General features: G+C 36.7%; 1 protein-coding gene across 1 annotated transcript in view; it reads right to left on the bottom strand.

Moving 5' to 3' along the window:
• Nucleotides 1-19,176, bottom strand: part of RBMS3 (RNA binding motif single stranded interacting protein 3) — a gene marked incomplete at its 3' end in the record, with an annotated part of 652,820 nt that overhangs the window by 432,879 nt on the left and 200,765 nt on the right. Inside the window, exon 3 of the mRNA XM_080808724.1 lies at nt 15,674-15,732. Within this exon, the coding sequence (XP_080664850.1) occupies nt 15,674-15,732 (59 nt within the window). The remainder of the gene's footprint in view (nt 1-15,673; nt 15,733-19,176) is intronic.

Here is a 19,176-nt window from a genome sequence, read left to right as displayed (position 1 = left end):
AAAATATCATTTCTTCGAAGAAAATATGATTAAGTTTATTTGCTCAAAGGGTTGGGAAGTTTAGTGACTCTTGAAATGTAGTCATAAAAAAGCACTTTTGCTTTTAAATGAATCTAATAAAAAAAGAGGCATCTCCACTGCCCCTCTAAATTAATTTTTTTTCTTGGTTGACTTTTTATGGACAAATGATCAATAATTTCACCAATTATCAATAATTTTCACTTTGTTTGGGTTGATGTTTTATGGATTAAAAAATCCTAAGGTTCTGGGCACTTTAAGCGAGTCTCTGCTCCCTGGACCAAGGACATAGTTAAATTTCAATGACGCACATATTACCCGGGAGGTCATTTTTTTCCCTGCTGGCTGGGATAGCACCGACGTATGTGTGACCTGGACAAAATATCAGTCTGGTTTCTGGCGAAAGAGAGGGAAGCATTTCCTCTCTAAACTTGGAGACCAAGTTTAGATTTCTGGAGTGAATCGGAAGGTCACAGGCTCTGTGTTTCCACATGTGTGCAGTTAGCTAATGAGGGCTAGGAATTCTGAACACAACCGTCTACAAATTGTTTAGAGAACAAAGCCCAAATGAAACCATTTGCCACACAGAGCTTCAGGTAATGCTTTACCTCTTGAGTTAAATCTAAATGAGAATGCCTTTACATGCCTTTTCCCCTTGTTTGTCCAAAAAAATTCAAGGGACTAGCAATGTCAAAACGAGCTGGTTACTATGGAGGAACAAAAATACCAAGTCATAGAGGATGTTATGGTTTCCAATGCATAAGGAATTCATAGATGCCTATTGATAATACTTTTCAGATGGACAAGAAACTCAACAAAATATACCCATGCCCTGCCTAACAATCACTTAATTTTGGTTATAAATATACCATGGCTGCCTTGCTACTACACGACTTCCTACAAAAACTCCATCCACGAAAACAGTCCACATGCAAATGATGGTGGAGAAGTAACATAATTCTCTCAACGGTCCCAATAATGAGGACATATTTATAAGATAAGCATTTGGAAGTAGAACATCGGGCCTGAGACACAACTCTCAGGGACCAGACAAGGAAGAAGTGGAGTTACGGTCCCAACATTCTAACAATTCAGACTCCAAACTTGGACAAGGGATTCTAGAGTGAAGTCGAGGGAATAAAACCTGTGCCGAAATAGAGCTGTTCACCAAACTAAACACAGATGCTTCAAGTTTCTTTAAAACACAAGAAATGAAAGACCAGGCAGCCTTTGGTTTGGAGTTAGAAGCCTTCAGGCAACTTGAGACAATAGGAAAGTCTGTGGCTGGGGGCAGATCCTTTTTGAGAAAAACCAGATTGAAAAAGGAAAAACTGACACAGGCATTTGTGTGTTTTGAGGCAAGGACTGGTTTGTGGATAAATTCAAAACATTCAAAGTCTTTTTGATCAAACTTTATCATACTCTTAGAATCCAAATAAGAAATTAGTTGTTTGTCCCTGGGTTCATCCATCAAGGAGATAATGACCCCAAACCACTGTCCACAGCTAAGTGCATACTATTTAAAGGAAAGAGGGGAGCCTGGGTAAGTAATTGGGATAGAGTGGCCTCTTCAGAGGTCTTAACCTTATCCTCATAAGCAAACACGGGAGGCAAGCCAAACAGAACTTAAACAAGATGAAAGGGAGCATTTGCTGTGAAACTACCACACAAGCCCTTTAAGAAAGCACATGCCTCATTCTGAACCCTGAGAGGAAGGGAAATTATCAACCGCATTTTGTCCTCTTACTGCCATCCATAATCCTGTGATATTTTCCCACTTAAAATTGATGACACTGGCGCTCACTTTAAAGTTAACCCAGGTAGAAGGCTAGACATTGGTTAGTATAACTTAAGTGCAAAACCGAAGTGAACAGAAAACCATTCTCAAAAAAACAGTACGTGGAATGAAACAAAATGATCAAAATACTGTCAAAAGGTGCCTATGTTTTCAAGGCACAATCTGCATGCACATATATAGCCACAGTAGTGACAGGACAGAGCGAGAACCCCCAGTCAATGCTGTTTCCAGTGGACTGAAAGTGGGTGGGTAAAAACTGCTGCATGCTTTGTGGTTTTTGTTGTTGTTGTTGTTGTTGTTGTTGTTTGTTGTTTGTCTGTTTGTTTTTCAAAGTGTCCACCTTTACACAGAATGAAAACATTGTCCTTGTGTCTGCCTATCATTAATAACATCCAGGATCATTTACTGCTAGCTTTATGTAGGGGGATTATTTTATGGGAGGAAGAGCAAATAACAGAGGGTTAGGCTTCGACCAAATTCTCCAGATTTGCTTCCTCATCAGTTCAAAGGGGACAGAGAATAATTCTTGGAGTTACTTGATAGCCATTCAAAAAGACATACGCTGTTGAAAGTTGAAGACGTGCATGCCCACGAGCTAAGTAGGTAAGAAAGTGAGTAAAGTGGGCTGGTTTTAAGAAAATTAACAGTGATTTAGCCTCCACTAAAAAGGATTCTCATCTAAATACTTTAAAGCAGTTGTAGCCAAACAACATTCTTTTGTTAGACAAATCTTCCCTTTTGATGAATGACAGGAATGTTCTAAGAGACTTATAGACTCCAGTATGCTTAACCACTATTTGAACCAAGGCTGAGTTGCACAGCATATCAGTAAAAATATATCTCCTGTCCCCATAACTGCTGCTTACCATATTTCTGAGGACTCCGCAACTCCTCCTCAACTCATTACGTAGCTCACTATGTTAAGCGGGCCTTCTCTCCTGGGCCAACAAACTAAAGATACCATTCCTGACCTTTCCTGTTGGGATTCATTTCTTTTTATTTATTTATTTATTTTCTTTTGTCCTGGTCCCTTAGTGTGTTTATGTGGTTCACTGGTTGATTGGTTGGTCACTAGGATGGTGGAAAATAGGTTGAAGAGTTTACTTCCTACGCTTAAGGGAATTCAGATGGGAAAGATTAAAATATTGGCGAATGCTGATAGGCCTCATAGCCCTTGATGCTACCCAAGACTGCAGTTTAACAGAGGTACTTAAAGTCTTCCTCCCCAAACAGATGAGCTATCTTCTGATTTGCCATGTGTCTGATGCTTCTACCGGTTCTTACACCATGCCGGCTTTTTATTGTCTACAGCAGCTCCCTTGTAAACTGAAATAATCTTATCTGGAAAGTTTTATACTTTTTTTTTTTTTTTAAATGTCCTTAACAAGAACAGAGCCAAAGGATTGGCTCTAGACTAGTAACCGGGGGAAGACATAAAAGAGAAAAGATAGGTTGAACTGGAAAAGATAGGATATAAATAGGATATTTAGCATTAATAGTCCATATTACCAGGCCATAATTGGTGGAAATACAATGATACAAAGTAGGAACATTAAATTTTAACACAGATTTCAAATACATACACACTTTATCCATGCTTGAACGAGCTCTTATTTGATAATTGCTTGTGCAACTTTGACTCTATGACTTGTCCTACATTCTCCTCACAAAATAGAGAAAAAGACACAAAGAACCTGACTGCTATCTAAGGCAGAACAAGTTCCCCAGGACTTCTTTAGTTTACGTAACACAGCGGATGCTTAGTTACAAACAACTATGGGGATTTCACTTCAAACTCCTTTTAATAAAATTATATTGCACTAAACTTAAACTTTAAGGCAAATCTTTAGATTATGATTTCTAAAATTCTCTTAGGCTACACGTATCTCATATATATTTTGCCCGTCTCCCTTTCTCACACGCAGACATACTAACATATGTATGTACTTATATGTAACATACACAAGTACTTATATGTGTATAATATATATAATTGAATATATTAATATATAATAATATTTATGAATGTATATCTATCTCACCTGGTGGTTATTTTAATTTGGTTCCAAAACAGTGGTTAAAAATTGGGAGAGATGAGAAAATTCTACTTTTCGTATGGGAATTTTTGGCTGCTTCTTTTTTTTATTTGTTTGTTTGTTTGTTTGTTTAGAGGAGGAAAGGGGGAGAGAGAGGAGGGGCAAAGGGAAAGAGAGAATCCCAAAAATGCTCCACACCCAGTGCAGAGCCCAACAATGAGCTCAATCTCACGACCCTGAGATCATGACCTGAGCCAAAATCACGAGTCAGGCGCTTAACTAACTGAGCCACCCAGATGGCCGGGGAGATTTTGGCTGCTTAAGTTTTTATTTAGTCAGAGGAAAATATTTGCAAACCATGCATCTGTTAAAAGGTTAATATCCCAAACATATAACAAACTCATATGATTCAATAGCAGAAACAAACAACCCTATTAAAAAATGGACAAAGGATCTGAACAGACATTTTTCCAAAGAAGACGTTCAAAGGGCCAATGGGTATATGAAAAGATGCTTGGCATTACTAACCATTACAGAATTACAAGTCAAAACTACAATGAGATATCACCTCATGCCTGTTCAGAATGGTTATATTAGAGGGGCACCTGGGTGGCTTAGTGGGTTAAGCCTCTGCTTTAGGCTCGGGTCATGATCTCAGGTTGCTGGGATTGAGCCCCGCATCAGACTCTGTGCTCGACAGGGAGCCCGTTTCCTCCTCTCTCTCTCTGCCTGCCTCTCTGCCTGCTTGTGATCTCTGTCTGTCAAATAAATAAATAAAAGTCTTAAAAAAAAAAAAGAAAAGAATGGTTATACTAGAAAGATAAGATATAACAAATGCTGGTGATGATGTGGGGGAAAAAAAAGAAATCCTTATATGTTGTTGGCGGGAATTTAATTTAGTATAGCCATTATGTAAAATAGCGTGGAGGTTTTTCAAAAACTAAAAATAGAACTATTGTATGACCCAGCAATCCCTCTTCTGGGTACACATCCAAAGGTGATGAAATCAAAATATCAAAAACACATATGCTCCCCCATGTTTGTTGCAGCAATGTTCACAATAGCCAAAGGAGGAAAAAATACTTAAATGTCGGCTGACAAATGAATAGATAAAGAAATTGTGGTATATGTACACAACAGAATATTATTCTGCTTTAAAAAAGAAGAGATCTTGCTATTTGTAACAACATGGATGAATCTGGAGGACATTATGCTAAATGAAATAAACCAGCCACACAAAGAAAAAAAAACAACAACAAACAGCTACATGATCTCACTTATACGCAGAATCTAAAAAAGCCAAATATTTAGGAGCAGAGAGTAGAAAGGTGATTATCATGGACAAAATGTTGGGGGAAATGGGGAGATGTTTATCTAAGGGTACAAAATGGCTCCTCTGTAGGAAGAATGTTTCTAGAGATCTAGTGTACAGCATGATGATTATTGTTAATACAGCACTGAATATCAGAAATTTTCTAAGAGAGTAGCTTTCAGGTGATCTCAACACACATACACAAAATTACTTTGTGGGGATATGATATGTTAATTAACTTGACAGTAATTGGTTAACTATGTATATGTATGTCAAATCATCATAATGTCAAATGAACATACACAAATTTTACTTTAAAAATATTTGAAAAGAAGGTTTCCTCTAGTCAAATCAGTCTCAAAGTCATCACCTGCTTCTCTATGAAAATATATAGTATTAGTCATAATTTCTTGAAGTCTTAAATATGAAATTAAAGATTTTCTGGTCCTTTACCCCTTCTTATTTGAAAATACCTCATGAAATACCTTGAGAGACTTTTTAATTAGTGTTTTAATAGTATTTTTTTAAATGAGCCTCTAACTTCACTTCATATAATTCTTTTTTTTTTAATCTTTTGTTTCATTCATTCCTTCAATGATAAGGTATATTTTCTACTTCAATTATCTATTTCATTCATTCCTTCAATGATAAGGTATATTTTGTACTTCAACTATCTATTATAAATTCCAAGGTAGCTTAGAGTATATTTCTCTTGGAATTTTACCACATGACTTCAGCACAGTCTCAAAAGTGGTTATTTGCCACATCATCCTTATACCCAAAGCTCAGTATGTTCTTTCACACTGTTTCTCTAAAATCTTTTGTTTTAGCCCTGCTTTTCCCATAGTAGACGAGCCCTGAGAATGCAAACAGCTGTGAAATCTGCATCTTACCATTTCTTGTTGAGAGAAGTTATATCTTTATAAGTGTCATAGAGAAGGTGTTCCGAAGATGCTTTATGAACACAGGTTCCTTCCTTCCAACTCAAGACTGATGTAAGCTGAATGATCAATAGGTCTATCTGGACGTCTAGTAATTAAAATGAGCTGCCCTTTTCTTAAGAGACGTAATAGAGATTAAATGCAGACCTTGCTATTTCTCTCTTACTCCACAACACAGGGAGAAAATCACACCAGTATTTAAAACGATCATATGAAATAGAGACCTTGTATCACCAACATTTTATGGATAGACATTTGAGCTTAGAGCACTTGGAGAACCATAATACATGATACATTCATCTCTCAAATTCAATTTATGTTTTTGTAGTTTAGGGGGTTTTTAGCCACATGCTCGAGTTTTTCTCTTTCATACTCTGGGGGTCTCATTTCTTCACTAAAGGACAGAAAAAATAGTTATTTTAATAGCAACATGAATAACCAATGAGTCAATAAGAACATTGAGAAGTATCAAATCAAATGACTATTAATCATATCTTAAACTAAATATACCTTCACTGTACTTTCAAAACTAAGGAAGCAAGAATCTTTAGCCTTTGTTTTTTTTTTCCTTTTTACATTTGAACTTGTGAACACTATGAAGTGAACAACATAACAAAGGGTGAACAAAGAAGCTTATTTTTTTCAGAACCTATCTGACTCCATTAGAATGAATTCTACCACCTGCTACTGTGACAGAACATGTTTGTTCTCAAAGACATAAGGTTTATTAGCCCTGAAAAATCCTGAGGGCTATCAAATAGCCAACACCAAAATATATGGGAAAAAATCCTATAAGTACTCACAGTTTTTGCTATTAACAAATGAGACTCGATAAATATGTGTCAATTCATAAAATACACAATCCTTGAGTGCTAAAAATGTACTTAGAATTGCATTAAATTATGCAAGATATGTAGAAGCTCTAGAAAATCTGGTTCTTATCAGAAAAAAATCCAAGTCCAAAGCCATAGAAAAATTTACTTGATGTATGTACCAAATATATTACAAACATGGTTCCATGTAATTCTAAAAACACTTTTTTCATCATAGATATAAATAACCTCATTTAACAACTGAGGAAACAGATCTTTAGAGATGTTACATAACTTGTCCAAGAGAACTAAAATTATTACTTAGCAATTTTCATAGTATAGACTTCATTTGGAAAATCCCTCAAGAACTAAATGGAGTTTCTTTTGAAAAATCTACATGTTTTGAAATCCTGTATTTGAAAGGATGTTTATTTACATGGTATTACAAGTTTACATTTATTTTGATAAACTGGCCAAACATATATCATATCTGTCCACTCTACATTACTATAATTTGCATGTTATTTAAAATATATTACCATATTGGATTTTCCATACACTTGTGAAATTACTGATGAGTGAAAACAGACAACTTCAAACAATAAAAGGCATAATTCCATTCTTATAAAATATTCTCAGTTAAAATGCTTAAAGAATAACTCAAGGAAACATGTGTCTGTGTATGTCTTGTACCCCTGGTGTTTTTACAGACCTGTAGAATATATAACTGGCCATGTCCCTTCCTTCCATTGATGCAACATCAAAGGCTCCCAGAGAGAAAGATAAAGACTCTGAAATCTAAGTAACTACTATGAACTGTCCTATTTCCTCAATACCTTAACAATGGAAAATAAGTCCCATCAGAATCTCGAGTTTTATTATCTAGATTACAATCACAAAAGCAAGAGTGATAACGTGGCATAAGATCTTTGACTCCAGATGATGTTCAAAGGTGGTAATATTGTAAAATGTTTTTTGTATTTTGAGAAAGAGAGAGAGAGTGCCCAGTGAGTCAGAGGGGAGGGGTAGAGGGAGACAGAGAATCTTAATTAGGCTCCACACCCAGAGTGGAGCCCAACACGTGGCTCGATCCCACAACCTGAGACCATGACCTGAGCAGAAATCAAGAGTCAGATGCTCAACTGACTGAGTCACCCAGGCATCCCTGTAAAGTGTTTAAGTAGGATGGTGAAAATTCCTTGAATAGGTGAATTTAGGAAGAAATAATCGACATAGACTAAAATAGGTAAGAAGAGAGAGCATTTTAGATGTATTAACAAAAGTCAAATTCCAAAAATAGGGAACTGAAACACAGAAACAAACAGAATATCTGAAAAAAAGGATTTCTGTTAACTTAAAAAATATGGATTAGGAAAAAGTCATGTTCAGATTATGGGAGGAAACAACATTACTGTACCATTTTGTTTTTAAGCTGTATTAAACTCCACAAATATTATTAAAATTTCTTTCCAATAAAATAATTTCTGCATGTGCAAAGAAGAAGGTAGGTTATAGTATTAAATGATGAAAAATATAATTTTATATTTAAATAGCAGTGTTACCTACTATATTTAATATCTGTGCATAGTTTTACTTTTGCTTAGTCAGTATATTAAAAATGACCACAAGCAAATGCTGAGTAAATATATAGCTATAAAAGACTTTTAAAGAAACTTGTGTAGTTATATGACCACCAAAATATAAGTACAAATTTTGTTTTGCATTTATTTCAAAGACTTCTCAAAGTTAACACAGAATAATAATAAAAATGAAAATAAAATAATACTAGGGACTCCTGGGTGACTCAGTTAGTTAAGTGTCTGACTCCTTATTTTGGCTCAGGGGCTCAGGTCATAATCTGAGTCCTCAGATGGAGCTCCATGGTGGGCATGGAGCCTGCTTAAGAGTCTTGCTCTCCCTCTCCCTTTATCCTCGGCCTGTTGAGTTCTCTCTCTCTCTCTCATAAATAAATAAATAAATAAATATAACAACAACAATGACGACAAAAACAAACTTAAAAAAAAATAATAATAAAGAACCCTCCAAAGTATTTACTATGCTGCATTGGAAATAACAGGATTGGAAGTTTATTTCTAACAGGAGAAAACATCTTTAGTTGTAGGTGTCTACAGAAACTAGAGACAACAAATAGAGACCATTTACCTTCAAAGAAGTTATTCTTTCCAAACTCTGGCTATAACATTATAAAAATTGGTGGTTTTGTTTTTTTTTTAAAAGATGTCCAGAATGAAAACTCCCTATAAAAGGTATCTTGAGGATGATTCTAAGTAAGCTTGATGTACTGACAGAAGTTAGCAAAGTTCCTACACAAACTAACATTTTCTGAAATGAAAATAAAAGTCAATATCAATACCAAATGAAGCAAATATGTTTATGTATTGATTACATGTGATTAGTGGTAAAATTAATACTGGAATAGATTAAACTTCACAAAAGAAGTTCAGGGAAATATCACATTTCATTTTCCAAAGGAAAATGCAGTTGTCTAAATAGAGATGTTTTCGCCTTTTTAAAAAAAAACTTAATCCCATTATTTGAAAATTGAGTAAATGTGTTTTTCAAGTCATTTTGCTTCATGGGCTTCTTGCTCAATAGACTGTGACCCCTCCTGGGGGAGGTCCCTATTCCCCTCAAAAGGTACAGAACATTTATTTTAGTTTGCACTGATTTGGGGAAATAATGGGTACTAGAAACGAGGCTTTTCATGGTGTTTAGTTTCTTTTTTTTTTTTTTTTTAAGATTTTATCTATTTATTGACAGACAGAGATCACAAGTAGGCAGAGAGGCAGGCAGAGAGAGAGTGAGAGAGAGAGAGAGGCAGGCTCTCCGCTGAGCAGAGAGCCCAATGCGGAACTCCATCCCAGGACCCCTGGGTCATGACCTGAGCCGAAGGTAGAGCCTTAACCCACTGAGCCACCTGGGTGCCCTTAGTTTCTTTATCTACTTTGTTTCTATGTGGACAAGCCCAGGGTAGGTGTGTTATTTTCTGGAAACCAGATAGTTCCATTTACACGTATATACTCCACCCAGGTGCACGTCCATAGGTAGTAGGGGCTACCTCATACCCTACAATGATTTTACATAAAAATATGACAACATATAATATCTCCTCCTTCCTCCATGTTCATTGGATTCAATATAGAAATCCATACTTCCCTCATTTGCTATATAAATATTCCCTCTCAGTAAGGAAGAAAATTAAATGATAAATAAATTGAATACTTCCAAATCTGCCCAAGTATATGGCCTCATATTTAGTTACCTAAAATACTTTAAAAAAAAAAAAAAGTACAGGGCACTTGGGTGGCTCAGTCTGTTGGACGCCTGACTCCTGATTTCGGCTCAGATTATGATGTCTAGGTTGTGGGTTTGAGCCCCACATTGAGCTCTACACTCAGCGGGGAGTCTGCTTGGGATTCTTTTCCGCTACCCCTACTCCCCACCTACCCCTACTTCTCTCTCTCTAAAAATGAATAAATAAATCATTTTTTAAAATGTATAACATGGCCATGTGTCTAGAACTGCCAAAAGGATTTGTTCACGCCACCCCTTGAAACAATCTAGGAGGGTTCTATCCCTCTTTATAAAATTATTAGAACATACAGAATTATTTTCCTTATAGAAGAAATAACAATTTATGATTTCATTTAATAAAGAATGAACGATATCTTCCATGGATGATTTCAGAACTTTGAGATACTTGTCTTCAACTCCGATTTTAAGGGTCCAATGAAATGTTAAAGGCAACATAAGCTTCCATAAATATAATTCAACCAGCTTGTGACAACAAAGGCAGAAGGGAGTATTTCAAACTCTTAGAAGTTGGTATGCTTGGCACACTCTAACTACACTTATATCCTATGGCTATTAGGCATGGAAACTTTCTATGGAATATCCATTACTCACTCCCTCTGCTCTAAACACATAGCCTGTCAGAAAAAATGGTGTGGGGAGGGGTACAGAAGAAGCCAAACTTAAAAAGCAGGAAAAGGCAGAGATAAGTAAATTCATTGAAGATTTATACCATGTTTTCAATGGCTTCTTTCATTTAATTTCCCCTGACCTTTAAATTAGTAAATACACTGGACCCAGAGGGAAACATATGGAGAAAAGCAGAAAACAAACAAACAAAAAAACAATGCAGTGCAAATCTCTGTGACTTATACAATAGCCCTTATTTGGTCCTTGCATTTGAGTATCTGAATGAACTGTGGTCTGCTTTTCATTACTCTCCATCTGGAGCTGTTGACTGCTTTGTTCAGCAATTTCTGGTCATTTTGGCCTGATAGTGACTGTTTTGTTTTATGTTGCCATATTTTACAGAACGAAAGCTGCCACAGCCACCACCCAAGAAAGAACAATCTTGAAAACGAGAGGTTATGTTGAAAGAGTTCTCCATGACCCCTTCCAGAATAGAGCAAGTGTGTTTCTCTGGGCCTGTCTACTGTATAGAACTTCAGGGTGTGAGTGTTACACAAGGAGGGAACAAAAGCCTTTCTTTCAGATGCTAAGTTAGGGTAAGAGTCTGAGGTTAGGCTAATACATCAAGGTTCATTTTGATGCTTTTTCTTTTCATCTCCAAGGAGACTAGTGAATGTACTTCTTCACACCCCACTCAACACTAACTCACATGTAATATACTGCATGTGCAACAGCTCATGAAAAATTGAATTCATACCATATATTTAAAAACAAAAATAGGTAAATCCTGTCTTCCTAAGATTTGGTTTTGATTGCACAGCCTGAGTCTGGAGGCGAAGTTGCAAATGGTTCAGAAGCAGGTGTCTCAGAGAAGACCACACCCAATTTGCATTCTCTAATGACAAGCTCCATGCTTGAAAAAGCCACCTCACCCCTTCCACATCCTTCCTTAAAAAAGCCATGGTCAAGAAGAACTCAATATCTGCCAATTATTTAAAAAAGCAAAACATAACATTCTCTCCCAATCCGTTACTGTTTTCATCTGACATTATTTTACAAGAAACAAAAAAACATATAGTCATAGGCCCTCATAATTCATAAAAAAGAACCACAAAACATAAATATAACTAAAACCAGATCATTTTTCCAAGAACTGTTTTGTTTGTTTTTGTTTTGTTTGTTTTGTGTGGAAATACAACAGATTTGAAGAGATGTAAAGTTAATAATAATCTACCACCCATATTCCCACCCCTTGATATATTTTTTGTTTGACATTGCCAGTATTATATACCACAGCTGACACTTTGTATTGTTGAGTATTACCCATGTACGACCCACTTAACCATCAAGTCAGGCCTTATTATTATTATTATTATTATTTCATAGATGGGGAAATTGAGGAACTTAGGAAAGTTGAGTCATTTACCACAGATCACACAGTTCACTTAGTGGAGAGGCAGTGTCCAAACCAGGCAGTCTGGCTTCACCACAGACATAACTATAAGCCATACTCACTGTCAAATACTTACCTAGCTCTGTATTTATTTTACACATGATTTTATATTCCTCTATATTCATTTAACTTCCTATAATAAATATGTTCATCATCTGACACAGTTTAGTCTTCTTTCCTGTCATTGCAATGGCTGTATCACTTGCATATGCTCCATAAGCTAGAATTGGGAGGTTGTCTATATTTGTGTCCATTAGGGAATGAAAGCATGTTCAGTCTGAGCCTATTTACATGTTCTTTAAACATTTATTTAAATAAAATATTTGGGGCAACATTCTCAGTGTCTGTCATTACTAGTGTCAATAAAATGCCCTTTATTGGGGCACCTGGGTGGCTCAGGGGGTTGAGCCTCTGCCTTTGGCTCAGGTCATGGTCTCAGGGTCCTGGGATCAAGCCCCACATTGGGCTCTCTGCTCAGCAGGGACCCTGCTTTTCCCTCTCTCTCTGCCTGCCTCTCCGCCTACTCGTGATCTCTCTCTGTCAAATAAGTAAATAAAATATTTTTTAAAAAATGCCCTTTATTGCTCTTTCCAAACTGACTTTTTAAAAAGCCTCTGCCAATTTAGGATGATACCAACAAAGACGGGTGACCAGATGGGAACAGGAAACAGCATTGGATGACCCGCATGAAATAATGGTTGCTACCCAAGTGGATATAAATTATCACTGCAAATTACTTTAATTTGCATGTTTCTGATGGTTTCTTGACTCACCCTGAAGGCACTGCTCCTTTGCAGCCTTCTCAAGTGTTTGTTGGTTTTTGTTTCTTGTTTTTCCTTTCTAACATCTCTTCTCCCAATGGATCTGTAAGTGGTGAGTCCTCCCTGCTCCTAAGTCCATTCGGCTTCACTCCTACCTAAAATCTCCAATTTAGAATCTTTCATCATTAAAATCTTATAACCAGTAACTCTTCATTTTCATTATTGTCTATAGAATCCCCAGATATGGTCACTCTTAGCGCTCCACAAATACCTTCTGGATCAGTTACCTTCCCCAACACTATTACTGCTTCAATTCTTGGCTGTTTCAATAAAGACTTAGATGATCATTTCAATGTCTTGTTTCATCAGTTCGTTGAATGCCTCAATGATGTCACACCTTCCTTCTAACCTTAGAAATGCACTCCCGTGGTTATCATGGACAACTATAAACAATTTTTATAAGTATAATTGCTGCCTCTTCCCAACTGCATGTTGTTTCTACGGTAGTCATTTCAAGGGCCATTTTTCTGAAAGGAATACTCCAAATAAGATTCAGAATGTCATTAAAATAATGCTCTCCCTCAACATGAAAGTGACAATAATACTGTTCTGACCATGAGTGCTTATTTTTAGGAGACCCACCTCCATGCACTTGAGGAAGATTGTGATTCAGAATCACTACTGATAATCCACAGGCTCCAAATGCTGCAAAGGCAACCGGAGGCTTTACTTGTGCATGTATCATGACAACATGTTCACTCCACCTTCTTCAAAGTGCCCTCGGGGCAAAAGCTCTAATAGCCCTCTGCCCGCCCATCATGTCATCTTTAGTTGCCCTTCCATTAGATGACTTCCCTAGAATGGGGCGCCTGGGGGGCTCAGTGGGTTAAATGATTTCCCTAGGATGTTCCATGGTCCCTCTCTTCCTCCGTTCCTTTCTCTCCCTTTGCTCCTACTTTCCCTCCCTCCATCTCCTTCTGTACTTATCGGTGCTTATTATGAGACTAGTAGTCTCCAAACCAGTTTTTAAATCCATAGTACAATGAGTAAAAGTATGTTGTAGCAGCAAACCCATAATTCATTTATATATTTAAAACATATGCATTTGTAAAATTATCCCAATATGTTCTAAACCACACACAGGAGGTTGATCTAGAAACAGAGATATTTTCTAATATTTTCTGCTAGCATTCCCAGCAGATAGCCAAACATTCCCCTGCAACACATCCCTTTGAAGATAAGCTTTCTAGGTTATACAGGTCCTATCTTAATTGAGTTTAAGGCTCTTTGGGGAGAGAGAGAGAGAGAATTAAATAAGCAATTACAAGAAAATGTGGATTGGAGTGTTAGGAGTTTCTTCTATTCTAGCTATGTGGGTCTGCTCAATTACATTCTAAAATTTTCTCCCAGACTTTTCCCAAGCTCATCCATTCTGACTTGCCTTTATAAACTTCATCCCCCCAAAAGAAATCTCTATCTTCTCCTCTCACAGTATTTGGTGTGTATGTCTATTATGGATATCTCTGTTACACTTCCACATGTATTAGGCCAATAACACTGATTCTAGTAAGCATGTTAGGATTAGTTCCTTGATTTTCTTGTTGGTTTCCTTTTCAAACTTAACTATTAGATGACAGGAACCTGTCTTATTATTTTTTGTCTTATAGTACCTAAATACCTAATGCATTTGTGAGTTTTTAGGAGACTAAAATGCTTTTTTTTTTAATTGATGATACATCCAATCATTACCTAAGTAGGCTAGGATATATTTTTAGTATATGAGTGTCTGTTCATAAAACATATGCACATTATATCTGTATGTGAAATAGGGGCAGTATTTAGAATGATCTTGGCTCTCCATACTTCTTGATGACAGTATTACAAAAAAGGCTGGATTACAGGATCAACAAATAACATATGTCACAAGAAGCATTCCAATTTTCTAGTAAGAACTGAGTCATGCAAGGGAGACCATACAGATTTCACAAATAATATATGTATGCAACCCTTGAAAGAGTATGGGATTCCCAGACATGAAGAAACACAAGTCACAGATAGAGTAAAATAACTCCAGAAATGTTTCTAGGGGGAAACAAGCAAACAAAAAAGCCTTAATAAGATACCACTCAGATCCCAAGGGAGGCTGACAGCAGAAGTTTAGACACAACGGGCCCATCTGAAAACTCATTCCTAGTCAACCAATGTTGCGAAAGCTTTAAAGAACAGATAAATTAAAACGTGCTTTGCATGGGAAAGTTTTCCCCAGAGTTCCTCATTTTTATATAGGAAATCAATTTGCATCACTGATGATATCATTCAAATCAGACAACCCAAAGTTGTTAAGAGGTAATTTAGTTTTACGCTGAAGCAATTTGATACTTGTTCTGATTTGTGATTTTCATTTTGTTTGTTAATGAAAAAAATTAATGAACAATGTTACTAGAAATACAACTCATCAAAGCTTCAGCATTATTAAAGAGGTTTGCCGTATACTGTACATCATGATCACTGTGCAGCTGATGCCTGGATCTCTGCCTTGGAGGTGCCATCGATCCAACAGCCTAGGCAAGAATCCATGGTACAGACACCCTTACACATACCTTTGCACTGATTTGTGTTTTTGTCCAGAATTGCCTTTGTGGATACAATTTTTCCATACCTGAAAGAGAGAGAGAAAGAGAAATCCGTGTTATTATAGCCCAATGAAGATGCTTAAAATACCTTAATGAACATTGGTGCACACACAATTGAGCAGGAATAAACCAAAAAAACAAGCTCTGTACTCCCATTTCACACCTGGATGATCTCTTTTCACCAGTTCTTCTCTATAACTCCAGAATGCGCTTCCCTACATAATCACTGGGTTGAGCCTTCAAAAATAGACCTGTCAGGCTGTCATAGGTGGCTGAAAGGGGGTTGTGTGTGATTGTGATCAAAGTAAATCATACTGTGGATTGTTGGAGAAAAGCTCAGACCTTGGCTCCAGGCTGAACAGGGCTTACTTCCAGTGCTGGCGCTGACCTAGTGTGGCAATGCTGAACAGTTTAACACAACTTCTCCAAAGCTGTTTTTTTCATCTGTGAAAATGAGAATTCTAATAATTCCCTTTCAGGATTTGGGAGAGTGATAAATTGAAATATTGAGAGTTCCTAGCAATGCTCCTAAGATAAATAGGATTTTTTGTTATTAAATACATACTGTAAGTTAATTGAGGAGAAGGACTGAGTTTTGTATTCTCAATGCCTGCCACCATATGTAATAGGAGCTCAGTAAATGTTTGTTATAAATAAGTGAATGATATAAGTAATCCAATGGTACATCATCTACAATGAAGTTTCTGCCATAAATACATATAAATATATCTATTATTTTATCATCTCTTGCAGAAGACCCAGTCTAGGTTTTTTTTTTTTTTTAAAGATGGGTAATACAGAGAATGAAACTCACTCTCCCTTTCTTTTTTAAAGGTTTTATTTATTTATTTGACAGAAAGAGAGATCACAAGTAGGCAGAGAGACAGGTAGAGAAGAGGGGAAGCAGGCTCCCCACTGACCAGAGAGCCTGATACGGGGCTCAGTCCCAGGACCCTGAGATCAAGACCTGAGCCAAAGGCAGAGGCTTAACCCACTGAGCCACCCAGGCGCCCCTGAAACTCACTCTCCTTAAGATTGTTTCCTAAGGTATAAATGACAGGACTGAAGAAGATAATTTCTAAAACCCTGTCTTTCTTTAGGATTCCATGAAGGATGCTCCTGAATCATCATAACATGGATAAATTATAATGCAAATTTAAGTGTTAAGTTTACTAACAACTCGTACTTGTGTTCAAGATTTCAGCCATGTCACAACATGTTTGGCAAGGTATTTTTTTAAATTCTGTGTTCCTAAGGAAGTGTGAGTATATATGACAAAGAGTAAATGTCCCATGTCAGAATAAACGAGGTTCCCTATCACCACTGTTTCTTTTGCATTTATAATACCTTTTATTATGTCATTAAATCTTTGGCACATTTTGGTGGTCATTTATTAATATTTTAGTTTTGAAAGTGACATTGTGCTAAAAATGCTTTGCTTCTTTTTTTTTTTTTTCTTTTCCCCCAGATGTTTTTGGAATTTTTGTTTTCTTGTTTATTGAGAGAAAGAGAGGGAGAGCACCCCTGAGCTGGGGGGGTGGGGGGGAGAGGGAGAAAGAAAATCTCCAGTACACTCCATGCCCAGCACACACCCCAACAACAGGCTTGATATCATGACCCCAAGATCATGACTTGAGCCAAAATCAAAAGTCAGACACTCAACTGTTTGAGCCACCCAGGCACCTCTCAGATGATTTGACCAAAGATGCACTGACAGTCCTCTAGAAATTCACAGATTTAATGTCATTATGAAAATGATAGCGCCAATAGCGTTGAAAATCATTATGAGCTGACCTATCAATAGGTAATAATAGGAATTAGAATATTTGTATATACTTAGATGAAGGGGTCTGAGGTAATTCCCACCAGTCGCCTCCATGCCCTTTGTTAAAGCCAGCCAGAACTGGGATGAAGCTATCCAAAAACTGAATTGAGTAGATTTTGCCAGCATAATCCTGACATTACAGCTACCTGCATCCCTGGTACCACTGCATTTTCTACCCCTTTATAACTATAACTCTATAGCTCAATAAATCAAAGAGATCTGGGCCTGTAAGTGTCTACTACCACTTTGCAAAAGTTACAAGATCAGTAACTTGATCAAAATCACATACTTTGTGAAAGTTATAGGAGGGATCAGAATATGGGATTTTTAAGATTGGTGTAGTGCTTAACCATTATATCAACTGCCTCCAAAACAGAGACTCTATATATATCAACCCTTCTAGTTTAATCGATCACCATGTCTTTGGGAATCCAGGTAGTCAACTCCAGGGCAATCGAGTGCAGCAGTGAAAAGAATATGTTACGACAACAAACTGCCATGGCTCAAATCTCAATTCAGCCCGGGTACATCGGTTTGGCTAAGTAAGCCTTAAGTATCCTTTGTATCATCTCACCACCTATAATTACATAAATCTATTTTTTAAATATTCATTTAGACTATTATCTATTTAAAATATGTACATCTATGTACAAATATATAAAATGATAATAACCTTTACCTCATAAGGTTGTTTTGAGGGTTAAGTGGGGTTTACCTAAAATGATAACAGTGGCGGCATAGAATAAGTACTCATTAAATATTAGCTCTTCTTGTAATTATTTCCTTCCTGTTAGTTAGTTAGTTAGTTAGTTATCTGCTATATAAAAATGTTTAGTCCTTGGCATTCGCCAAGGTGGTTAAGAAGTAGAAGGGGGGAGTCCCAAAGGATAGCTCAAAACATTACTATTTAGACTGTCAAAATCTTCCACTAAGAAATTTGGAAGGTAAAATTATTTGTGAAAAGGATAATTTTCATTTACCATTTATATTGTTATTTTTAATGTTAGGGATTACATTAACTATGTTGTCATTGTCCTTAACCATGCAAATACCCATAGGTTCAAAGCTTGTGTTTATTTGTATGTTTGTTAGGTACTACTGAAATGTCTAGTACCTCACACCTATTCTTATACAAGCACACTTCCTCCAAAATTTGTCATCCCCCAGCATCCGCATTCCAACAAACACATACAGCCTCTCCTTCAAGCTCTATTTCATCCCAAGAGTTTCTCTTTTATGAAAAGAACCAGTAAAATACTATCATATTTGCATGGTCTCTTCAGTCTACAATGGTTCAAGGTATCTATAGCTGTACCTTTTAAAAAAATATTTATTTATTTATTTTCCAGAGAAAGAACATGAACATGGGGAAGGGAAAGGGAGAGGGAAAAGAGAGAATCTCAAGTGAACTCCTCACTGAGCACAGATTTCCCCACACAGGGCTGGATCACACAACCCTGAGATCATGATCTGAGCCAAAATCAAGAGTCTGACTGAGCCGCCCAGGTGCCCCTCTATAATTGTACCTACTAACAACAGTAATGTTTGCTAGATTTGGGCTATTCAGGCAAGTAAACATTTGAAAGACTGCATGTATCTTAGTGTAGAAAACAAAAAGGGAGAAGAAAGGGAACATTTGTTGAAA

Source organism: Martes martes (genome assembly GCF_963455335.1).
Source record: "Martes martes genome assembly, chromosome: 1".
Taxonomy (NCBI): Eukaryota; Metazoa; Chordata; class Mammalia; order Carnivora; family Mustelidae; genus Martes; species Martes martes.
Note: the sequence above shows the minus strand (reverse complement) of the source record. Positions and strands in the feature narration are given on the sequence as shown.